Consider the following 25,361-nt stretch of genomic DNA (forward strand, 5'->3'; position numbering starts at 1 on the left):
ATATAATTCATAAAATTAATCACGTAGAGAAATTGACAAAAAGTAGATAGCCAAGTGATCAGTGTGTTCTGTGTTTGGATTTTGACAGTTCATGCTTGGTTAGATTTATCACCTAAAAAGTGGAAAAATCCAAAAATTGGCATTCTCTAGTCTTTAGGTCCTAGTGTTGCACCTGTAAGTGTATATATGTTTTGTTTATATTAAATAGAGCAACAGCTAATTATGCAAAAAGAATAGCCATATATTCAACAAGAAATGAGTATGGGCTTAGCACACCCAGGGTCCTGAGCTGGATATCATCATTCTTCTCTTTCTTAGTGATTCCCTTCTACTTCTGACTCTCTCTCTCTCTCTCTCTCTCTCTCTCTCTCTCTCTCTCTCTCTCTCTCTCAGGGTAATTCAGAAATTTTTTTTGGCTGGTGCAGCATAAGCCTCAGGTTTCCTTGCACCATATGGCTAATAATAATAAAATAATAATAATGTGTTATAATACCAAAATGTTAGGGTTTTATAACTCATCATTAATATTGTTATTTATAGTTATTTGTTTTTTTTTAGGAGCATTAGCAACTAAGGCCATATTGCTCCGGGAATATGCGGTGGTCATTCTCTGACCTTTCCGCATCCTCCGTATTTGGTGGTGATGGGCTCGAACCCCGGTCTAATCAAGAAGCATGTGCTATGCACTGCTGCTCCTTCCCACCTGGCTACAGAGGCACTCTATCTTCATTAATATAAAGGATGTAACGAAAATTAATAATAAATTTAAAAAAAAAAGGGAAGGAAAGGAAAATCATGTTTTCCATGATGATGAAACATCATTGATACACTTGAACACGGACAGATGCAGGCTACTCATGGATACAGTTAATTATACAATAATCACATGCTCTCACATGTGATTATTGTATGGGTTTAATGAGCAATTTAAATGATTTATTTGAATAGCATAATTTGTGCAATTGTAAAAATTTATTAATAACTCCTGGTTAGCTCAAAACACACACTCTGAGTTAACATGTATTTTGAAAAATATTCCAAAAAAATACAGCATATGCATATATAAGGTGTATACTTCTATAAGACTTGTCTCTTGGATTCACATAACTCAGTGGCTAATTTTTAATACATAAAGTCTGCTATATGAATTTATTAGCATTAGCAAAGGCACATTGATGCAAGAAAGCAAGCTTATATAGCATCAGCCAAAAAAAAAAAAAAAACCCTTATTTCACCCATCCACTATGAATTTATTCATTGCTATTACAGAATATAAGCTCTTATGTTCTGTTATTTGATGATATTGTCTCAGTAGTAAAAACAAGATTGAGAATCTATGAAAAATATGAAAAAATAAAATGATCAGGAATATTTAAATGACAGAAAATATTTTATAGGCACATTTTATATTGTAGGACAAGAGTTCAGTGTGATTTGTCCAATAACTGTAGACTGAGATAAAGACTGTGGACGAGAATCTAGTTCAAGATACCGCATACATCCAACAAAATGACCAGTTGTTTCAACTCCTTTGGTATTACTGGGATCAGGTATTCCACCTATATATAAGGGATCATTAGTATCTGTTGCTAAAACTCCACCAATGCCAATACCAGGATCAACAAACCTGCCATCAACACTAAGGGTCACCACATTGCCATTCTTGATTGCTGAAAGGAAACATCTAGATTATTAATGGTTAAATAAAAGCAATTTAAATGACATTATATATAAATAGATGGATATAGCTATGTGTATTTATATGCACACAATGTTTCTGAGAAGATAGTCTTTGCAGACTTCGAATGTGGACTGGTGAATAGATGCTTCATTCAGTAACTCTTCTGTTACTGAATGAAGAGTTACTGAATATGGAATATGGAAGACTGGGTGATATCTCAATGAAAACAAGGTCTGAATATCTTTTAAATTCATGGAATGTGTTCAACAAACAAATAAAGCGGGTGGTTCAAGCCTCACATTTGTTGTCTGCAGAAAACGTCACAAAACATGACAAGAGGACACAGGAGCACCCATCAGTATGCTGACCATCCAAAAAAGCTGCTTAGCTTGGAATTTGATAGTAGGGAAGCAGCTCATAAGTCCAATATTACAATCACCTGTGCGAAATGGCTTCTGAACTGGTGTCATTCTTGCCTTCACTGACTCTAGAACAATGGTAGGAATTACTATGGAGTTATGAATCCTAAAATCTACACAATATTTCATTCCAATGGAAGTGTTTGAGTGTGAATATTGCCTGGTGAGCACTTCCTGTCAGAGGCAGTCTCATGATATGAGCTGGTTGTGGTACCTGAAGCCATCAAGTCCATGACCTGTTTGGATGTTCTGCACAATCAATTGCTACCTTACATTGTGGCAATATTAAGAACTGGACCTGTCAGTATCACAGCAATAATGCTCTATGTCAGAGGTAGCAACCAGTCAGCTGTAATTGAATGATTGATCCCAAAGTAAGTTTTAGTTGATCTCTTTATGCAGGGTATTACTTTTCAAAAATGATCAAAGGAAAATACTATTTATTATCAGAATAAGTAACACGTAATAGTTTAAAACAATGTTGGAAGAATCCTTTGTTGTTAACAATACATAAATCCACTATTTTTATCATGTTGCAAATGATGAGATAGAGTTCGGGTTAATACACTTACTGTATTTTTAATGCTCACTTTGAGTTGCTGGATGTTTTGTGGATTGATCTCATAAGCTTTCAGGTTTAATAATCCCCATAAAAAGAAGTCTGGGGGCCTATGTGGCCAAAGTCTTGTAATATGATTTGATCCCCCCATCCCCTTAAAAAAAACTTGCAACATTTCAGTGGTTGAGCTGGCAGTATGACAGGAACAAGATGTCTCTTTCACTTTCCTCTAGCAATGCAGTGAACTGCATTATGATGTCTTGGCAAACATCAGAAGTGAGAAGTTGTTCAAAAAATATGGGCCCAACTATACTTTTTCAAGATATGCCACACCAAACACCAATCTTTTGGGCATGTAAGGGTGTTTTACAAAATATGTATGGATTTTCAGTGTTCCATATTCTCCAGTTTTCACTGTTGACATCACTGCTAAAGTGAAACCATGGCTCATTAGTGAAATAAATAATATCCAAATTATAAAATTTATGTTAAAATTTTATAATTTGTTATTAATGTTAAAAGATTACAGTAAAAAAATTATAAATTTTTTTTACTGTAATATTTTAACATTATTCTGACATTGAAGCTCATGCATGCTGTGGATTTGGTAGAGAAAAAGTTTCAGGTGTTTTCTTACAGCAAAAGGATATGTCACGTGGTTCAGCTTGTACAGTGAGAACTGAAATGCAAAGCTGTAGCTCTTCCTTCCTTCAGTTATGTAACAACTTCCACTAGTGCCCCCACACAATTACCAGGGAATGACCACCGCATTTCCCGGAGCAATATTGCTAATGCTCCTAAAAAAAAAAACCATAAAAACAAAACCACACAATTACATTAGCTATTGTTACTTGGTGGCATTGTACTTAATACAAATAACAGGGGTTTACTTTAAAAATGAACACACTGTATATTCATCAAGAAATAAACTATGTAAACACTTTATACACCACAATAAATAATTTTAGTGGTTGTGTGGTTTTTTGTAATGCATTTAGTCACATGGATGACTATTATTCTCCAATTTAAAATTCAGTTTTATACTTGTGGATTTTCCCCCTTTGTGATATCATAATAGGTGTTCTTTCTGATCTATTCAGAGACACTCTAAACAGGTTTTAAGTTCCTGGCAAAAAAAGTGCTGCCACATATATAATCATCTGATATTCAACATTGATGGAATAGTTGAATTTCAACATCTGATATTCAACATTGATGGAATATCAAGCTTCGACTGTGTGCATTCTAATAATGATAATTTTCATCATTATTAGTATTTATTTTCATGTGTGTTGAACAAAGGGTAAGGATATTGGTTTCCATGATATATGTGCCATATATTTTGATGAAATATTTCTTTTGACAAATAATAACTGCATTATACAGATACAAAAAATAAAAATATAAAATAAATTAAAAAATAATAAAAATAAATATACAGATAGAAAACATGAAATAAAATGAGAAATTATGTAAAAAATAAGCAAATTCTTTTTTGCTCTTTTCTATCTCTAATATCAATTCTTAGGCAATACATTAAAAATTGAAATCTTTTTACGCCTCACTGTCAAGCAGCATACTTCAACGCGGCACTATCTTTTAAATTATCATGTAACTGAAATATATTTCAGTTACATGATAACTGAAATATATTTCAGTTATCATGTAACTGAAAAACAGTACGTCTATGAGAAAGCGAGTGGAGAGACTCTGTTAGAGATGAATCATTAATTAACCTAACTGCCCTCTTCTGAATGGAATCAAGAAGCCTGAGAGAGGTTTTGGGGGCACTACCCCAGATGTGGGAACAATATTCCATGGCAGGGTGGATTTGCGATTTATACAGAGTGAGCAGCTGTTTGGAAGAAAAGTAACGCCAACAGCGAAAGAGAAAACCAAGTTTTTTAGATGCAGAGGAAGCAATATTTGTAATGTGCTTGTGCCAAGAGAGATTAGAAGTCAGGGTAATCCCCAAAAGAGATATATCATTTTGCCTAGTAATCGGAGTGTCCCTAAAGATAAGCATAGGAGCAGAAGAATCCTTTTTGCGAGATATAAGACAAGACTGAGTTTTAGAAGGGTTGAAATCAACTAAGTTGTCTTTGCCCCACTGGAGAATTGCCTGAAGATCGGCATTTAAGGAATTGGTAGCAGATTTTCGAGAAGTTGAAGCTGATTGAGCAGGACAAGGTTTCTCAAAATGGAAAGTGGAATGCAATGTGCTATCATCAGCAAAACTATGGATAGGATTGCCAGTCAATGGAAGAAGGTCATTAATATACAAGAGGAAAAGAGTGGGGGAAAGAACTGAACCTTGGGGGACACCGGCATTAGTGGAGAAGATAGAAGACAGAGAGCCATCTACCATCACCCTCAGTGAGCGATCAGAGAGAAAACTGGATAACCAATCACTAAAAACAGTTGGCAAACCATAAGATGGAAGCTTGTTTAGAAGACCTTTATGCCAAACACGATCAAAACCCTTTGAGATGTCAAGAGCAACTACTTGTGTTTCACCGAACTTTTCCATTGAATTAGTCCATAAATGGGTAACATAAGCCAGAATATCACCAGTGGATCGACACTGACGGAATCCATACTGGCGATCGTTGATCAGACAGAAGGTTTCTAGGTAGTTTAAGAGTTTGCGGTTAATTGATTTCTCCATTACTTTAGAAAGAGTAGAAGTAATTGCAATGGGACGATAATTGGATGGGAGGGATTTGTCACCCTTTTTAGGAAAGGCGGCAAAGAATAGGAGCACAGGTTCAGGAGCACAGGATTTGAGAACAAGTGGAGAAATACCATCAGGACCTGGAGCTTTCTTAGCATCAAGATTCATCAAAATCCTTCTGATATCCTTTTGACGGAAGACCACATGAAGAGCGTGTTGGGAATGGTGGGAGATGTTTTACCAAGATCATTAATAAATGAGCTGGAAGAAAAATGGGATTCTAGCAGGTCAGCTTTATCCTTGGCTGAAGTGACAATAGAACAATCTGGTTTGGACAGAGGTCGGAGCAGAGATGGGCAAAAGTTGCGGCCAATAGCTTTGGCAAGAGACCAGAATGTGGTCTCTTGCCGGCTACTATTAGGGCAAGAACAAAGTTTTCTACTCTTAGCCTGTTCAAACTCTAGTTTGGACTGATTAATAACTGCTTTACAATTGTTGCGAGCTTTGGTGTAGGTAGAAAATGAAACTGAAGAATTAGAAACAAGCCAATTACGATATGCAACATTCTTCTCTTGAACAGCCTTAGCACATTTATTGGAAAACCAAGGTTTAGATAAAGGACGAGATTTTAAAGTGGAGTGTGGGATAAAGGATTCCATTCCTGCAAGAATAATTTTACTGACACGATCTGAGCAAACGTTGACATCAGAAGTTTTGAAACAGTAATCCGACCAAGGAAAAGAAGAAAAGAAGTCTCGCAGGTCATCCCATTTTGCATTCTTGTAATGCCAAACAACACGAGGTTGGGAATAGCCATGAAATAAAGGTTCCATTGGAGAAGAGACAATCACCAAGTTGTGATCTGAAGTGCCTAAAGGACCTCTCACTTCGACCGTGTACTTAGAAGAGTTGTTTGTGAGAAAAAGATCAAGCGTATTGGCTGTATGATTAGGATTGTCCGGTATTCTTGTAGGCAAATGAACAATCTGTGCTAGGTCATTAGTAATTGCAAAAGCCTCAGCATCTCGACCTGCTGGGTCAGTGACTAGAAAACGGAAGCCAGCTGGAGTTGTGAACATTAAAATCACTAAGGAAAATTACCTCACTGTTAGGAAAGTTGGACTGGAGAAAGTCAAGTTGCAAAGAGAGGAAGTCAAAGAGCTCCAAGTGATTAGTGGAGCTGGGAGAACGGTAGAGACAACAGATGAATTTGACACAATGAGGTAGAGAGATTTTAAGCCAGAGAAGATCAAAGAGAGGAGATTCCAAATTGCCAAGTCTCTGACAGGGAATATCAGAACGGACATATGCACAAGTATCACCTTTGAGGCGAAAGGAATCATACAGTGAATAATTTGGGCATCTGAGATGAGCAGTAGTTGAATCAACCGATAACTGAGATTCTGTCAGAAAAAGTACATGGGGTTTGGCAGACTGAAAGTGGAAATGGACATCACTGAGATTAGATTTGTTGTTGTGGGGGTTTTCTGGCGCATAAGCTGCTTTGGCTATAATGCGCCTATTCCTTTATTGTAATAATATATGAGAATTTCTTGTTATGTCAGAAGAGGCAAAAATCAGAAATGACTAAAAACTCCAATTTTCTTCAGAAAGTTAAAAAATTCAGGGATATTTGCATTGTCACCAATGACATTCTCTAGAGTTATTGGTTTCCGAAGGTTAACCAAAGATAGCAGGGTTGTATTTCTGTCTTGATTATAGTGTGGGCATTCAATGAGAATGTGTTTCACAGTGAAATTTAGAAAACAATGTGGACACTGTGGTGGATCATCTCCTGTGAGTAAATGAAGGCGAGTCAAATGTGTATGGCCTATTCTTGATCTTGAAAGGAGTACCTCTTCTCGTCTTGATGAACGGACACTGGAACGACAAATTCTAGGATCCTGTTTAAATTGAAAAAGTTTGTTATTTGTTTGAGAGTGCCAGAGTGCTGTCCATTCTGTTAGGCATGCATCACGAATGATTTGTGGGTAGTCTGATGCTGGAACAGGGATATTGGTTAAATCTAAGGTAGATGAATTTTTTGCCGCTTTATCGGCCAGTTCATTACCAGAAATTCTAGAATGTGCTGGAATCCAGCAGAAGGTGATCATTTGATGGCGCTCTTCAATCTGCAGTAATAATCTTCTAATTTCATTTAGAAAAGGGTGAACTTTATCTGTGGAGTTAGATAATGCCATAATTGAGCTGAGGGAGTGAGTGTAAATAACAAATTTTAATGAGCAGTCAGAACAGAGATTTTCTAAGGCTAGTTTAATTGCATATAATTCTGCTGAGAATATACTGAATTCAGGTGGAAGGGCTGCTGAAATAGTGGTATTTAGGAACACTGCTGCTGCTCCAATGTTTGAGTTAGATTTAGAGCCATCTGTATAAATTGGAGAAAAGTCAAAATATTTGTGAGTGTGAATTGCATGAAGTTGTTTCACATTTGATGCTTGAAGAAAATTTTTTCCCCACTGGCAAAGGTAAGTGTCACAGGTGGGTAGAGGAGTAAGAGTCCATGGTGGTTGAGTGCATGTTACTACTTCTTGTACAGAATGAATGGAAACTTTCCAAACTTGCATCAGTTCAAGAAGGCGAAGACCAGCTGGTTTTACTATATAGGCTTACTTCTGTAGAGGTTTTCTAATGGTGGATTAAATAAGTATGACTGAATTGGATGCGAGGCACAACTTTGTATTTTGACAGCATACTTCAGTAGCAGTGTTTTCCTACGTAGAGTTAACGGGGGCTCATGAGCGTCAATGTAGAGGCTATGTGCTGGTGATGTTCTGAAAGCTCCAAGTGCAATCCTCAAAACACTGTGTTGAACTGGATCAAGCCAGCGCAAAACACTTGCTCTGGCAGAATCATAGACAGGAGCACCATAATTGAGATGGGATCGGATTAATGCCCTGTATAGCCAAAGTAAGGAGGTGCGATCTGCACCCCATGTTAGGGCAGATAAAGTTCTGAGTATATTTAACTTTTTTAAACAAGAAGTACATACATTTTTAATATGGTCTAAGAAATTTAATTTGTTGTCAAGGATTAATCCTAGAAATCTGATGTTACTATTGACTGGGATGGAGACGTTGGAAATTTGGAGTTCAGGATCCAGATGGAGTTGCGTTGTCTACAAAAATGGATAGCAACTGTTTTCTATTGTGAGAGTCGATAGCCGTTAAGGTTGGCCCATTGTTGTATTTTATTCAGTGATATCTGAAGCTGCCTTTCAATTGATCTCATGCTTTGGGAATGACAGAAAATGGAAAGGTCATCCGCGTAAAGATATGACTCAACTGTGTTTGGAAGCTGTTTAGTGATGGAATTGATTCTAAGAGCAAAAAGAGTGGCACTCAGCACAGATCCCCGAGGAACACCTTCTTCCTGAATGAAAGTTGTAGAGAGGTCATTTTGGTATTTTACTTGAAACGATCTAGTGTATAGGAAGTTCTGTACAAATATGGGAAGGTTTCCCCGTAGACCGAGAGAATAAAGATCACTAAGTATGCCATGTCGCCAGGTGGTGTCAAAGGCTTTCTGTATATCTACAGTAACCATTACCAGATGCTCGTGTTTAATGAACGCATTGCGAATGGCAAATTCAGCCTTGATCATGAGATCTAAGCATGATCTGTTTTTTCGAAAGCCATGCTGACTATTGCTCATTAGATGTTGTGACTCTATGATCCAGACAAGTCTATTGTGGACAATTTTTTCAAGGATTTTGCTGAGGCAGCTTGACAGAGATATAGGTCTATAGTTATGGGGATTGGTTGGATCTTTTCCAGGCTTCAGAAACGCCAAAACAATAGAGTGGTGCCAAGAAGCTGGATAAGTTTTTTCTAAAAAAATACGGTTGTAAAAGACCAGGAGGAGGCGCAAAGCTTTGTCATCAAGATGTTGCAGCATGACATAATAGATCCCATCTGGTCCGGCGGCACCATTATGAGCTGTTTTAATGGCATGCAATAATTCAGAATATTGTAGAGGTTTGTTATATGGTAGAATGAGGGCAGTTTGGAAGTTAATAGAATACTGTTCTTGACTGTTTTTAATTCGTTGGAAAGATGTAGAATAAGCTGATGTTGCTGAGATCTCAGCAAAAGTATTGCCCAAAGCGTTAGCTATATCCGAGGGACTAGTTAAATCTCGCCCATTCCAGGAGAGGACTGGAGAGGGTATGGTTGGAAACTTACCAGAAAGCTGTCTAATTTTTTTCCAGATTGATTTGCTGTCAGTATTTCTGTTAATTGTTGATGCAAAATGGGTCCAGGATTCTTTTTTGGCTTGCCTCTGCATGAAGCGTGCTTTTGCTCTTACTTTCTTATAATTTATCAGATTGGCTGTGATTGGATACTGCTGAAACAAATTCCACGCTTTATTTTTTGCTTTGGTGCATTCCTCATTCCACCAATAATTATAGTGCTTACGGCCCGGTGGATTTGATAATGGTATTGTATCTTTAGCCACGTTTAAGAGATGCGACGTGATGTAATCTGTCACATCATCAATATGGTGGAGATGGATTTTTTTCTCATCGAAAGAGATTGATGACTGAAATTTTGCACAGTTTGCTCTTGTAAATTTCCATTTCCTGCAGGGTTTAGTTAAAGGAATCTGTGCTATCAATACCTTGCATACGATTGGGAAGTGATCACTGCCCATAGGATCGTTTATAACATACCACTCTATGGTTGGGACCAGTACTGGAGAACAAATGGAAAGATCTATTGCTGAAGTATGTCCAGTTGGGAGCTGAATGTGAGTGTGCGTGCCAGTATTCAGTATGGCGAGGTTTAGTGCATCTAAAAGGCTTTCAATGAGTCGACCATGTGTATCCACTTTAGAAGCACTCCATAGGGGGTTGTGCCCATTAAAGTCCCCTAATATACAGAGAGGTGGAGATATCTGTATGAGGAGGTCTTCAAGTTCTTTTAAACAATAAGTATGGTTTGGCTGTAAATAGATTGAGACTAGTGTTATTGCAATATGGAGAGTTATACGAACCGCAACAGCTTCTATTTCAGTTTGAAGTGGGATATGCTTAGTTGGGATCTTTGGGATCTTTGAATTTATCAGGATTGCTACACCACCGTGGGCAGTATTTGCTGTATTGCGATCTCTTCGATAAAGGCAGTAGTTCTTTATCGATGGAGAAATTCGCGAGGTTAAGTAAGTTTCTTGGAGACAGAGAGCAACTGGAGAATACTGGTTAATTAGATTATGGATATCATCTGTGTTGCAACGAAAGCCTCTGCAGTTCCATTGTACAATGAAGGCCATTATTTGTGTTTAATTGTTTGAGATGTATCTGACTGCTTTTTGAAGGTGACTGGCTTATGACATTCCAATTTTTGTTTGTCTTTTTTTAGGAAAACTGGCCGACCAGTGTCCATTTCTTCTTCTTCTGCATGAATTTCTAATATTGGATCTTCCTGTAGAGTAGGAGATGTCGCTGGTACTGTAAGAGGAGTGTTACTTGCCTGGTCTGAATGCTTGGGGTTACTGGACTGTTGCTGAGAGAGGACAGCTCGAGCCCAGTCAGAGATTGATATGTTTGAGGGGACAGTAACTTCAGTTTGGGTGGACACTGTTTGTTGTTTTTGTGCAACATTTGCATAAGTACGTTTGGGCATGGTAGGAGCAATTATTTTCCTTGCTTCTTGAAAGCTTACCTTGTTCTCAACCTTATATTTAACAATTTGTTTCTCAGTTTTCCATCTCTCACAAGTTTTAGAATATACAGGATGGTTACCTTTACAGTTGGGACATGTCTTTTCTGTCGCCAAATATTCAGACTGAGTATGAGCGGAAGATCCACAGTTTGGACAAACTGGGTTTCCTCTACATGTTGTCTGAGAGTGACCATACTTTTGGCACTTGTAGCATCTCAAGGGATTGGGTATATACGGGCGAACACGGCAAAGTAGACAGCCAGCTTTTACTGTTGATGGTAGGTTTGGGGAATTAAATGTAGGAATGATATTCCTGGTAGGCATAAGGTTATTGTCTTTTTTAATCATGATTCTTCTTGATGCAATAACATTTTGATCCTGAAGTTCTTGGGTTAATTCATCCTCTGTCACGTTCAACAAATCCCAACTAGAAATCACACCTTTGGATGTATTTAAGGTAGCATGGGGAGATACTTTAATTGGTATCCCAGCAAAATTTGAAAGTTGTAAGAGTTTCTCTGAATGTCTACTTTTTGTTGTTTCTAAAAGAAGGTCTCCAGATTGCAGCCTCTTCACAGTCTTCGGAGATCCTGCAATACTCTCCAGGTGTTTCTGGATGAGGAAAGGAGATAATTTGCTGAGAGGTTGTTCTGAAAGTGAATGTAAAATTAAAAAGGAAGGAAACTCTTTTGTTGTTGAATTTGTTTTCAACCTCTTGGGTTGTGAAATGTCATAATCAATTTCAGTATGTGGCCGAGAGCTTGTCGGCTCTAAAGATGGAAAATCATTTTGCTCCATCTTTGCTCCTTTTCGCCCTTGGCAGATGAGCTTTTCTGCCAAGGTTTCCGGCCCCGCCACGGGGAGGCAGGAGCAGTGCCTGGTGTGACCAAGCGAGAAGTAGTAGGGGGTTAGTAATAAGACTATGAAAAAAGAAAGGTGGCTTGCCTTTCTTGCTCTGTACAGGTACTTTTGTAGCAAGAGTAGTTATAAAATAAATAGATTACTTAACGAGAGGAACGCAAAAGAAATATATATCACTTTTTGGAAATCGCACTATAAGGCACAGATAAATCGCTCAGTCACAATCGCTTGGCACCTGGGGCCTTGAGATTAGAATTGAGCCCACGTATATTTGTGAATTGAATTAGGAAGTGCTTGGGAGGTTTAGATCTTTTCGCAGATAAGCTTGCTCTATTAGTTTGACAATTCATGGTGTATTCAATAGTAAGAAAAAGTGGTGGGACATGCTGTATGAAGTAATGAAATTTTTGGATATGGCGTACACATGGTAAGAATATACCCAGACCCTTGACATAACGTGGCCTCGACAAAATCCCCCCCCCCCTATACACACTACTCGGACTCCCTCCAGTCACTATCTGGCAGAGTAGAGTAGCAAGATTATACACTAGCTGATCCGGAAGCCTCCTAGAGAGTTACCAATAGGTTCGGTCCGGTGTACTAACTAGCAGCCGGCCTGCGAACACCGTTTTAGAGCTGTACCCTCGAAATGTAAGGAATATTGGATCTCGCCATGACGTTCATCATAACCTCAAAAGTCATCAATCATGCTGCATGATGGAAGAGAAAGGGAAGTGTTGACCGGAACGTAGCTCTAGAGACTAAACATGGGTTCCACCACTTCAAGCCTCCAATAAGCAAAGTGGTGGTATTTCACCGGTTGATGAGAGTCATCTACCACCTAGTACTGCCTGGTAACATAGAGGGGCGGCGTTCCTCCATGTGGTGTGGGTGCCACACCTCGACCTCTGCTTACATTGGTTCACACCTGGGTGGTCACCCACCATGTATTTGTGCATGGAGGTTATACCCAGGATTACTAACAGTCCCACCATCGTGAAGGTGCAAGCAGAGGATTTGGCTGTCACAGACCGTCCGGACTTCGCCGAAATTGGGTCCACTTGACTTGAGTGTCACCCAAATATCAGTTCCATCAGCGTTTTAGACTCCCAGGTAGCAAGTACAGCTTGTCTGGCATATCTGAGAGAATGTCTGTGACAACCTTAAGGACCTAAGTTTTCATTAGGTTTATTGTGATATAGCAGCGTGTGTTGAGAATCAAACAGATAATGCCAACTGGAGTGGGCTGGAGTACTTTCAACCTTTTCTGCATAATTAAACAATAAAATTTTTCTGTATCAGTCTGTATATTGAGACAAATGAACCAGAGGGGGGTTCATTTGTCTCAATATACAGACTGTGAACAGGAGATGTTCTGAAGGCTCCAACAGCTATCCTAAGGGCACTATGCTGGATGGTGTTCAGACCTAATAGAGAACTTTTCCTGGTGGAGTCATAGACAGGTGCTCCATAATCCAAGCGCCATCTTATTAAAGCTCTATAGAGATGTAGGAGAGAGCTTCTGTCAGCACCAGGACATAGCAGAGACAGCTCTTAGGATATTCAGATTTTTAAGACAAGTATTCCGGAGGTATGCTATATGGGAAGAAAAATTAAGTTTATTATCTAAATGTAACCCCAACAAACGAAAATTTTTAGTGACAGGAATTAGGCTGTTTTTTAAAAATATTTCTGGATCCGGATGTAGTTTCCGTTTTTTACAAAAATGAATAGCAGTAGACTTCTTTTCTGCTAGGGAATAACCATTCCGCAATGAACATGATTATATTTCAGCTATAGCAATTTGAAGTTGCCTTTCAATGGTGTTCTTAGTTTGGAATTGAGTAGAGATAATGAGGTCATCAGTAAACATGTATGATTATACTGTATTTGGTACATCCCTTGTCATGTTTGCGATTCTTATTGCAAATAACGTTGGACTGAGAATGGAACCCTGTGGTACACCTTCCTCTTGTTCAAATGTTTTGGATAAATTATTCATGTATCTGACCTTAAAAGTTTTGTGGCATAGGAAGTTTTGTATAAATTGCGGTAAATCACCTCTCAAGCAGAAAGAATGAAGATCTTGAAGAACACCATATCGCCAGGTGGTATAGAAGGCTTTCTCAATATCGAGATTAATCATGACCAGATGCTGTCCCCTTATGAAGGCATTACGTATATTTGCCTCTGCTTTTATCATTACGTCTAAAGTGGAACAGTTTTTTCGAAACCCATACTGGTTACTATTTAGCAAGTTGTTAATTTCTAGAAACCACATTAACCGCCTGTGAACCATTTTTTCCAGGGCTTTGCCTAAACTAGTCAGTGAAATTGGCCTATAGTTATGTGGAAAAGTACGATCCTTTCTGGGCTTTGGGAAGGCTAGAACTATTGAGTGACACCAGGAGATTGGGTAAGCATTTTCTAAGAATATTTGGTTGTAATAGTTTAACAATGATCTTTTTGTTCTGTTGTTCAGTTGTTTTGACATTATATAGATCCCATCTGAACCAGCAGCACTATTTGATGTTTTATATATTAAAACATCAAATTAAAACATCAAATAATTCTGTTAACGTGAATGGCTGGTTATATGGGTGTGAAACTATCATGGAAAAATTAATCTTATGCTGCTTTGCAGTTTCTTTAATTTGCTGAAATGTTGGTTTGTAGGTGGCTATTGCTGATATACTGGCAAATGATTCCGCTAAGGCATTTGCTATTTCTCCCGGTGATGACAACTCTTTCCCTTCCCAGTTTAGTATTGTAGCTGGGGACTGAACATATTTGCCATTAAGCATTTATATTTTTCTCCAGATAATTCTGCTGTCCATATCCTTGTTTATACTCGAGGAAAAGCTAATGCAGGCATCTTTTTTTGCTTTTCGTCTTATTTGGCAGAACTTGGCTTTCAGTCTTTTGAAGTTAATTAGGTTGCTAGTTGTGGGAAATTTACAAAATAAATTCCAAGCTCTATTTTTGTACTGTTTGGCGTGTGTGCAATCTTGATTCCACCAGTAATTACTATGTTTCCGTTTCTAGGGTAAAGATTTTGGTATTGCAGAGGTAGCAGCTTGTAATATTTGGTTAGTTACATGTTCTGTGACATTGTGTATGGGTTGGAATTGGATTATTTTTTTTGTCTAACTGGACATGAGATGCATATTCATTCCAGTGTTCCCTACAAAATTTCCAAGTGGAGCAACATAGTGAAGGTGAGTTTGCCCGTGTTTGCAGCTTGCAGAGAATCGGAAGGTGATCACCGTTTAGTGGATTTTCAAGAACAGACCACTCTGTAGATAATACTATATACGGAGGGAGAACAGATTGACAGGTCTATTGCACTCATGGATCCTGTTGAAAAATGAATATAGGTAGGTTCACCAGTGTTCAAAAAGGGTAAGTTGATAAGAATCAAGAAAGGATTCTATTAACTTGCCTCTCTTGTCAATTGTTGGAGATCCCCACATTGGATGATGAGCATTAAAGTCTCCAGGTAAGCAGAAAGGAGACAGTAGCTGTTCTATTAGATTTTCTAGGTCATCTGAAGAAAATGAGAAATTACGAGGACTTGTTTACAATAGCATCTATATATATATATATATGTAGATGCTATTGTAAGAGTGATGCCAATTTCAATGCACACTGCCACTACTTCAAAAGGAGTCTGAAAAGCAATACGTTTGGATGGTATGTTGTTTCTTATAAGAACCGTCACTCCTCCATGGGCTGGCGAGTTAATATTTCTATCTCTTCTAAAGATAGTGTAATTTTTTATAGTAGGACACACTTGTGAATTTAAATAAGTTGCATGTAGGGAAACTTATTTAAATTTAAACTGGATCATAACGGTGGATGAGGTCATGTAAATTGCTTTTATACTGGAAATCCTCTACAATTCCATTGAAGGATTTTTTCCATTAAGTGGTTTTGTTGGTTGTTTTTGTTTCTGACTGTTTTTTAGTGGTGACTTGTTTGCATCGATCCGATTTTCCTTTGTTTTTCTTTGGAAAGTAGGGACATCCATCTCATCAGTCGAATGAAGTTCTAATATGGCATCTTCTGAGTCATTGTGCTGGTCAATATCCATTCTGGTTGAATTTAGTGGTTTCAGTTGTTTGTTTATTATTTGGTTTTTAGGAGCATTAGCAACTAAGGCCATATTGCTCTGGAGATATGCGGTGGTCATTTGCTGACCTTTCCGCATCCTCTGTATTTAGTGGTCATGTGCTCGAACCCCGGTCTAATCAAGAAGCGTGTGCTATGCACTGCTGCTCCTGCTCACCTGGCTACGGAGGTGCCAGGTGGTTTCAGTACCATGGTTTCTGTCACTTTTGGTTTTGCTGTTGGAGATACATTGGCTGCAATGGTAATTGGGGTAAAGTGTAAAGTGTAAAGTGTGTTTAGGGTCAAACGGCACCAGGGGTTTCCCCCATCTCCGCGTAGTTTACATTGTGGTGTGATACAGTTCACTGTAAAGGCCAGAGATTTAAAAGTATATGGATCTTGAGGTGTGTGATGTTGTGTACCGTTGTTCTTCTGGCCATTTAGCCGCCGGACCCCAGCTGAGGCCCGACGTTGCCCACACTTCGCCCCGTGGAGGCAGACCAGGTACACTAGTATTACAGTTATTTACTCTGGCAGGCCCTGCCACCTAGTTTCCTGAGATTTCAGTGGCAAGGACCTAAAAAAAAAAAAAAAAAAAAAAAAAACGTTTGCGTGGGTTGATCGCTAGATTGAAAGACTGAAATGTGAGCGAACTTAATTTGGAGCTATTAAATTTTGACCTGTGGGATATACGCTGGTGAGCAGGTAGAGAGGGAGAGGAGACTGAAGACTGGGGGGAGAAAGACAGAAGAAATGGGGTCGATAGAGGAGGCGACCCCATTAAAAGTCAGTGGGGCATGCCCATGCCCTACCAGGAGGAAATATGGGTTGGCGAGTAGGGGAGAAGGCAGGAGGGGAAAAAAAAAAAAAAAAAAAAATCCTGTCTCCTCCCCTACCGCCAAGGGAGGGGGAAAGAAAGATGGGTCCAGCAAGAGCGCCGGCACCGATTGCCATTATGGCTGGCATATGCAGAAAGCTCTGCGGTCTCATTGGGCTGGTTGGAATTCAGCTGGATAGAAAGTCACTCGTGAGGCTGTGTCCTGTCCGAAGGTGGTCCACATATCATTTCATGGTTGTTGTTGTGGTGGTGGATGCGGGAAAGTCCGCCTTCTTGTGAAGAGGTCTTGCGCATATTGAGTGAAGGCACTATAAGTATCTTTTTCAGTTAGTATCAGATATTCCTGGTCTCTTAGCATTATTTGGGTGGTGGTTATAAATCGGCAGCGGAGATCCTCGTACAGTGGGCAGTCGTACATCAAGTGCCCCCATGTCTCGCGTAGTCCGCAGTGGCATAGGGGGGTGTCACTCAATCCGAATCCATGGAGTTTTTCTCTTATGGCGCCATGGCCGGTCAACAGGTAGGTGGCGAGTAGTCCAGGAGAAAGCCAAGGTGGATAGTTTGGGTACACCAGTTGTAGATCAGGAATAAATTTTTTTTAGTTATTTCACCTTTGGTTGATGTCTGCCAGCGGGTTTGCCAGCTCTGGTTGAGATGTGTGAGGAGACGTTTGCGTTCCAATTTGTGGTCAGTTTCAGGGTCCAAAGTGAAGTTCAGATGGTTAGCCTCACGTCCCTTGGAGAGTTGATATATTAGGCCGCGGAAGACTATTTCAAGGTCTAGTGGAAGAGTCCCTGTCAGGGCCTGGAGGGCATGTGTGCTTACAGTATTGCAGGCTCTTGTTATTATAAGTAGTATAGACCGTTGTGTGGTCCAGTTTTCTTCTGTTGACGGCCGTGGTAGCCTTCCGGTACCACACTCCAGCGGCATACGTTATGGCAGGCAGGAATACGGCTTTATAGAATAGCTTGAGGGTTCTCCTCCGCAGGCCCCAATCCTTGCGGGAGACCCTCATGAACAGAGCAGAGTATCTTCTGATCTTTTTCTGAATGTAGGTCAGATGAGGGGTGAATGAGAGGTTATTATCTAGGACAATCCCGAGGTGTTTTAGTTCCTTTGTCAGCTTAATTGTAGTTCCTTGGATGCGGATTTGTGGTGGTCTCCTGATGTCCAGGTTACCTTTTAACAGTATTGAGCTGGTCTTGGTTGAGGATATGCGGAGATTGTTTTCGTCGGTCCACTTCTGTAGGATGTCAATGGCGCGAGTAGCAGAAGTTTCTAGCCTGGCTCTGCTGTCCTCTCGCAGTACCAGGGTCAGGTCGTCCGCGTATGCCTGAGTTGCCACACGACCTAGGTCTAGATTTAGAAAACCGTCGAGAACCATGTTCCAGAAGAGCGGGCCCAAGATTGAGCCCTGTGGGCAGCCTCTGAAGATCTGTCTGGAAATAGAATGATATGGAGTTTCTACAACGACCATTCTGTGGTCAAAATATGTTTTGACGCATTGGTATAGGTTGGCCGGGATGTTGGCCTTCCGGAGCCTGCCGAGGACGCTTGGCCACCACAGGGTGTCAAAAGCCCCGGCAAAATCTATTGCGATTACAAGTAGATATTTATGGTTTGTTGTTTCAGCAGCTCTGGTAATGTTTTCCAAGGCATCCAGAGTGGAGCAGCCCCTCCTAAAGCCAAATTGATTCTGTGATTCTAGGCCTGCAGCCATGTAGCAAGTTTCGATTCTAACTTTGAGGAGGTGTTCAAAGAGTTTACTTAGTACAGAGAGAAGGGCTATTGGTCGGTATGACTCCGGAAGGTCCTGTTGCTTGTTTGGACTTTTCAGGATTAAGCGCAATTTGGCAGTCCTCCAAGCTTGTGGAAAGCATCCCTCATTAAGGCAGTGATTAAAGAGGGTGAGTATTACCTCTGGAATTGTCTCGATGGTCTTCTTGACGATTTCAGGCTCCAGTAAGTCGATACCCGGTGATTTCTTGTTGCGCAGTTTTCCTGCAGCAGTATGAAGTTCCGTGATGGTAAGTGGTTCTTCCTTATTGGTGGTAGTATAGGTATCATTGTCTTGACATAATTTTTGCTGTTCTGGTGTAGTGGGAGTAATATGTCCAGGAAACATGCTGTCCAGGATGTTGTTGACATTATCCTGCCAGGTCTTGGTATAAGTGCCTAGCGGCGTCTTTGTTGCAGGGATGACTTCTCCCCTGGGGAGTTTGTTTGTCGTTATTCTGTAGACAACCCCCCAGGGGTGCTCGTTTCCGGTTGTAGAAACAAGTTGCTCCCATGAGCGCTGTTTTCTGAGTCGGATTAGAGCCGTGTACTCATTTCTTGCGGTGCGATAGTGGTCGCGGAGTTGGTCTATTTCTGCTGCTGGCCAGGAAAGTCGTGCTCTCTGGAATAGTCTTCTCCTTGTGTTCACCTCGCGTCTGAGCTGTTGTAGTTCCGGCGACCACCAGGGGACGGCCCCTGGAGTTGGGTTTTTCCTTTTAATTGAGCAGTTTGCAGCGGCAGTGATGAGATCCACCACGGCGGTTTGGTGCTGGTCCGGGCTCAGCCCCTCTATTTGGAGGGTTTGTGCTGCTTCTCTTAAGGTAGTCTGGAAGAGAGACCAGTCTGCCTTCTGTATGGCATATCTATGTTGGATTTGTCGGGTTGGTTGTTGTCTGTCTATGGTGCGTTGAAGAGTGAAGGTTATGACCCTGTGGTCCGATGTGGTCCAGCTTTCCCTGACCATCCATCCCGAGAGGTGACCAGCCAGAGACCTTGAGGCGAGTGTAATGTCAATTGTGGCTTCCCACATTGTGCTGGAAAAGGTGGTGGGGTTATTTGGCTGATTGAGTATAGTGAAGGTACTGTTTGCCAGGAACTCCTCTAGGTGTTGTCCATTTGTGGCGCTGTGATGCCCTCGGGTTTGGCTGAACCACGCCGGGGATCGACAGTTCACATCCGCTCCCACGACGATCCTGGCATTCTGGAATTCTGTGAGTAAACTCTGCAGGTACCTGGTAGCTGGGAGGATATCTCCCCCTGGGCGGCAGTACAGTGAGACTGCATAAAGTTCGCCGAGCGGGGTTATAATATGGGCACATGCGGCCCAGGATGTACAGTAGCTGGAAATCTTGGTTACAGTGATACTAGGGTTCCTAACCAGGATGCAAGCCCAGGGGGTTGTCTCTATTATCCTGAACTATTTTGTAGGATAGGGGATATCCTCTCACCCCCCGGCTGTGCACATATGGCTCTTGGATAAGTAGGATGTCGAGGTTCTGTTCATTCGCTTTCTTGGTGAGTTGTCCGGCCACGGCCTTAGATCGCTGTGCGTTTAGCTGCGCGAAGTTTACCCTGTCTAGGTTAAAAGGTCTAAGGCGTGCGTCCATAATCAATCCTCATTTGGTATGCACCCTTAGCTTTGATGTAGATGGGACACTGATTGTCCCTGAGTGAGTGGTCCGCTGGCATCTTCTGTGATTTACAGTTTACACAGGTGGGCGGATCATCTTTTTTAGGGCAGGTGCCAAATTCATGGCCTTTCTCTGCACAGTGGCCGCAAGTAGGCTCTGTCTGGGCACAGGTGTGCGTCGTGTGTCCAAATCGACAGCAACGGAAGCATTTGGGAACAGACACATGCTCTTTGAAGCGATGGCTGCCCCAATGTATGAAAACCCTGGTTGTTTGTGCAATCGTTTTCCATGCCTCTGGTGTAAGTTCAACTACCCAATTTGTGTGGTCTCCTGTCCTGGATTTTGTTTGGAATTTTGGGGTGATTAGTGTCGTTGGTTCCACGTTTGGATACTCATGCTGAAGGTTCCTGGAATATAGTTCCTTCTGCAGAGCTTCTGGTGTTAGATCCTTGCTGGTATTAAAAATGACTATACTGGGGCCCTTTTTCTTGGGGGACGCTGCCTCTAAGCCGAGTGTCTGGATCCTTGGGTTGTTGAGGATTTCGTTTGCGTCTTCCTTCGTCTGGGTTTCAATGATGACACCTGTATTCCTTATTTTTCGGACAGATTTGATTTTTGTAGTCTTAAGATCCTGTGAGAGGTTCTTCATAATGGTTTGTTTCACCTCTTCACTAGTCTGGTGTTGTGCTGTTGAGGTCGGTTTTAATATTACTAGGTGTGGAGTCGGCAGGAGCGTTTTGCGTTTTGTAGTAGTTGCCACACGTGGCAGTTGTAGAGAGGTATCTGGAGCAGTGGTCCTCAGCGATTGTGCATATGTGGGTGCACGCTGTGGCATTTGTTTTGCCCCACATTCAGCGTAGGCTTGCAGTTTAGCCTTGGCCCTTTCGCTCTCGAGGTAGGCTTCGACAAGGAGTGCATCGAGTTTGTTCCACAATGTTATTATTTGAGCCCTTAGTGCAGTGGTGACTCTGTTTGTTTGCTCTTTAAAGAGGGATTCTAGAGCAGTTTTCAGGAACAGGGATTTTTCATACATTGTACCTTCGGGTAAGGTAGGATCCAGGAAGGTTTCCTGTGTCTTGTCGTCGCTAGTCTCCTTTGTCGTAATCGCTGTGAGATTTTCCTGCGTTTCCCTTATCTCCGTCTGGGAACGGGTTTCTATCTCAAATTTTGGTATAGAGCCTTTTTTGTTTTTCTTCTTACCCGTTTGGGGGGTCCCGGAGCGGGGATCCATCCCTTCGTTCTGTTGGTTTGTGATGATTATGCATTCGTCGCCCTGGGTTCCCCTAAGAGGGTCTCTGCTTTTGTCCGTATTCCTCTCCATATCACTATTTCCGGATGACCGAGACTCGTCGGTTTATCGGGATTTCCTTTCTACTATCAAGAAGCAGTGTGCGCGTTATGTAAATAAAATCAGCCACAAGTGCGAAGCACAAAAGAATTTGAGTTGTGGGCCTTTAAGTCATTGGGCTATCCCCTCAGTCACATGTGGGGAGGGAGATAGCCGGGTGTAAAAATAGACCTAGAACAACGGGACTACTTCCCTGTGGGGTTTCTGGGCGCGGCCAACACGATAGTGGTATTTAAAGACAGTAGAATCTACCCTAGAAATGTTCCGCCTTTACCATGATAAGTCTATGGCAGAGGGGGGGGGGGTGCACACAAATGTCATTATTTTGGGTAAAACTAGCACACAGTTTAGTGGAAAATGTTGGGACACAAATGTTGTCCAAGGTTACAAGCACCGTTGCACCTCCCAAGTCAAGAGCAGGGTAGAAGCGTGGCGATCGCTATATCGGTCGCCTCTCTATATTCCAGATGTCAGCCACAAGGTGACCTTGCGGTCTGACATAAAGAATACAAATAGTGACGCTTCCAACCAGCCAAACTCCCAACAAAGCACAGAAAGTTTTCTCACCTTGAGAGTCCACTGGAGTTGAAGAAACACTGTATACACTCTTGCTGTGAAAAACACTTTAAACTGAAATCTACGAGCGTGAAATAAACAACGTGTCTGGCAGCCATAATGACGATCGTGAAGGCAGCCCTATTGGCTCTGCGCATACGGGCTACGTGCAGGCACAACGCTGTCAAGTGTAAAATTAGTAAAACTCAGATAAGTTCTTTAAATCCACACAGAGTTTTACATAAAATTACCTGGTAGTTCAGTATCATTAGTTCTTCAAGTCCAGATCTTTGCCGAACAGTAATTCCATGTTTAATCGGCACTAAAATCACTTATTAATCAGAGCACAAAGAAACGTGACCGCACGGACGATGCGCCATGCCCCACCCTCGGTAATTGGGGTATTACAGGCTTGTTGCGAAGGACACTGTTTGGGGGCAGAGAGCATGGAGCGTGACTGATTAGCGATAGACCTATTTGGGGGAACGCCACCATCTGTTTGTATACCTATTGACTGAAATTGTTTAGCAGCCATTGCATATGAACGTTTTGGATCTGTTTTTAGTATTTGCCTTCTTGCCTCTGAATATGTCACTTTATTCTCAACTTTATATTTCTGGATTTTTTTTCTTACTTCCATAGTTCACAAATTTTGGAAAAAGTTGGGTGATTATCCTTACAGTTTGGACAAAGATAAGCGGTAGCAGGGAATCACTACGGGAATCGCTTGATCATTATAATGCTTGGCACCCGGTGCTGCCACGTAGTGTCAAAGGCTTTCTCAACATCAAGACAGACCATGACAAGATGTTCTTTTTTGATGAAAGCATTTCTGATGTTTGTCTCAGCTTTGATCATGAGATCCAAAGAAAGTAGGTTTTTCCGGAATCCAAATTGGTTGTTGTTAATCACATTTTGGGACTCGAGGAACCAAGCGAGATGGCGAAGTATCATTTTCTCAAGGGTTTTGCTGAGACAACTGGTAAGGGATATCGGCCTGTAATTTTGTGGAACAGAATGATCTTTACCAGGTTTTGCAATTGCTAGTACATGAGAATGAAGCCAGAAACTTGGGAAAGTATGTTTGGAAAACATTCGACTGAAAAATATGAGCAGCGAAGAGAGTGATCTTTGCTCCAAATTTCGGAGCTTGTTATTATTGTTATTTGGTTTTTAGGAGCATTAGCAACTAAGGCCATATTGCTCTGGGGATATGTGGTGGTCATTCCTTGATCTTTCCGCATCCTCTGTATTTGGTGGTCACAGGAAATTTCGGAGCATTACATAATATATACCATCAAGACCAGCAGCACCGTTTCCTGAGTCGGTAAGGGATTGCTGCAGCAATCTATTACCAACTCAAGGTAAATGGATGATAATAAGGCAGAACAGAATTGTCAGTGAAATTTAGTCTGGATTTCTCTGTAACTGTTTTAAGTTTTTGAAATGTTTGATCGTAAGCGATAGAAGAGGGCAACTGAGAAAATATGATTTCCAGTGCATTTGATATTTCTGTAGGAGTAGAAAGCTCTTGCCCATTCCAGTTCAGTAGTCGGGTGGATAAAGGAGGAAATTCATTGTTTAAACATTTTATTTTTCTCCAGATAAATCTGATATCAGTATTTTTATTTTCTGATGAGGTGAATTTAATCCAACTTTCTTTTTGTGCTTTACGTCTGATATAACGAGATTTTGCTCTAAGACATTTATAATCAATAAGATTGGAGGTGGTTGGATGTTCGGGAAAAGGTTCCATGCTCTGTTTTTCTATTTTTTTGCATTGTTGCAGTCTTCATTCCACCAGTAATTTATTTTTCATCTATTTCTTATTTGATATTGAGGGATGTAAAAATAAATTTGATGAATTTGAGGTGTTGCTCAAAACGTCAAAGGCAGATATTGTTGGGATATCAGAGACGTGGTGTCACACAGATATAAGGAATGCAGAACAGAAATTCAGGGATACAATGTGTACAGGAAGGGAGAAGGGGTTATGCTATTAGTTAAGAAACACATAAAATCCAAGGAAGTGAAGCCAGTCGATGTTGCTGAACAATGCAGTGTCGAGTCAGTTTAGTGTGACATAAGCATTGGGAGATCAAAATTGAGAGTAGGAGTGTGTTATAGGCCTAATGACTGTGATGAGTATAATAAGAAACTGTACAGGGAAATAGAGTGGGCCAGTAAATCAGAGAGTCTTATAATGGGGGATTTTAATATCCCAGATATTGACTGGAATTTGTTTGTGGGTTGGTCACTCACACACACTAGCAAGGCTTTTGTGGATTTATTGGATGATTGTTTTCTACATCAACACATTCGGGAGGCAACTAGAGGGAGTAATACTCTTGATCTGATTATTAGTAGTGATTCTTCATGCATTAAGAATCTGCAGATAAAGGAACCACTAGGTGGCAGTGATCACAGTGTGCTGAAGTGGGATTTACTCAAAGAGGTAACTACCATCAGGGGTAAAGGGAAGGATTTTTGCTTTCGTATAGGAGACTACGGTGGTCTGAGACTATTTAAATTCTATACGGTGGGACCAACTGATGATGTTACCAAGAGCAAATTCAAAATGGGAAGTATTCAAAGAATTTATCTTGGGAGTTACTAGGCTTTACATACCAACTAAGAAATATTGTTCAAGGTTTAGGCCTAAATGGATGTCAGATGAACTAATGAGACATATGGCAGAAGAAAAATGCATGGGATACATATAAATTAATGGGTGACATGGAAGCCTATGATAGATATAAGCTGGTCTGTAACCAAGTCACAAAGGAGATTAGGCAGGCGAAGGCAGATTATGAGAAATCCTTGGCAAAGGATGCGAAGAAAAACAGCAAAGAGTTCTTTGCCAATGTAAACTCTAGAAGAAAAGAGATGAATCAGATTGGTTCACTGGATATTGATGGTTCAACTGTTGATGATCCTGCTCAGGTGGCTAACAAACTAAATGAGTATTTTGCATCTACATTCATACATGAGGAGTTATTCAGGGAGGGCAATGCCAGAGGTGAATTCAACTCTGGCAGTGAGCTAGATGATTTTGTAATAACTGAGAGGAAAGTGGAGGAGAAATTGTTGAAGATAAACATAAAAAAGGCACCCGGGGTGGATGGGATCTATCCAGTTATATTAAAGTAGGCAGCAAAGGAAGTAAGCAAACCCTTAGCCATAATTATGAGAGCTTCTTTGGACTCAGGGTAAGTACCCATGGAC

The 25,361-nt window shown here is 40.8% G+C and overlaps 1 protein-coding gene across 1 annotated transcript in view; it reads right to left on the reverse strand.

The window, feature by feature from the left end:
* Nucleotides 1-1,371: 1,371 nt before the first annotated feature.
* Nucleotides 1,372-25,361, reverse strand: part of LanA (laminin subunit alpha) — a 1,178,005-nt gene continuing 1,154,015 nt past the window's right edge. Inside the window, exon 61 of the mRNA XM_090374120.1 lies at nucleotides 1,372-1,670. Within this exon, the coding sequence (XP_090230246.1) occupies nucleotides 1,405-1,670 (266 nt within the window). The 3' untranslated portion in view covers nucleotides 1,372-1,404. The remainder of the gene's footprint in view (nucleotides 1,671-25,361) is intronic.

The sequence above is a fragment of the Mastigoproctus giganteus genome, chromosome 5 (assembly GCF_048544385.1).
Source record: "Mastigoproctus giganteus isolate SK-2022 chromosome 5, ASM4854438v1, whole genome shotgun sequence".
NCBI lineage: Eukaryota > Metazoa > Arthropoda > Arachnida > Uropygi > Thelyphonidae > Mastigoproctus > Mastigoproctus giganteus.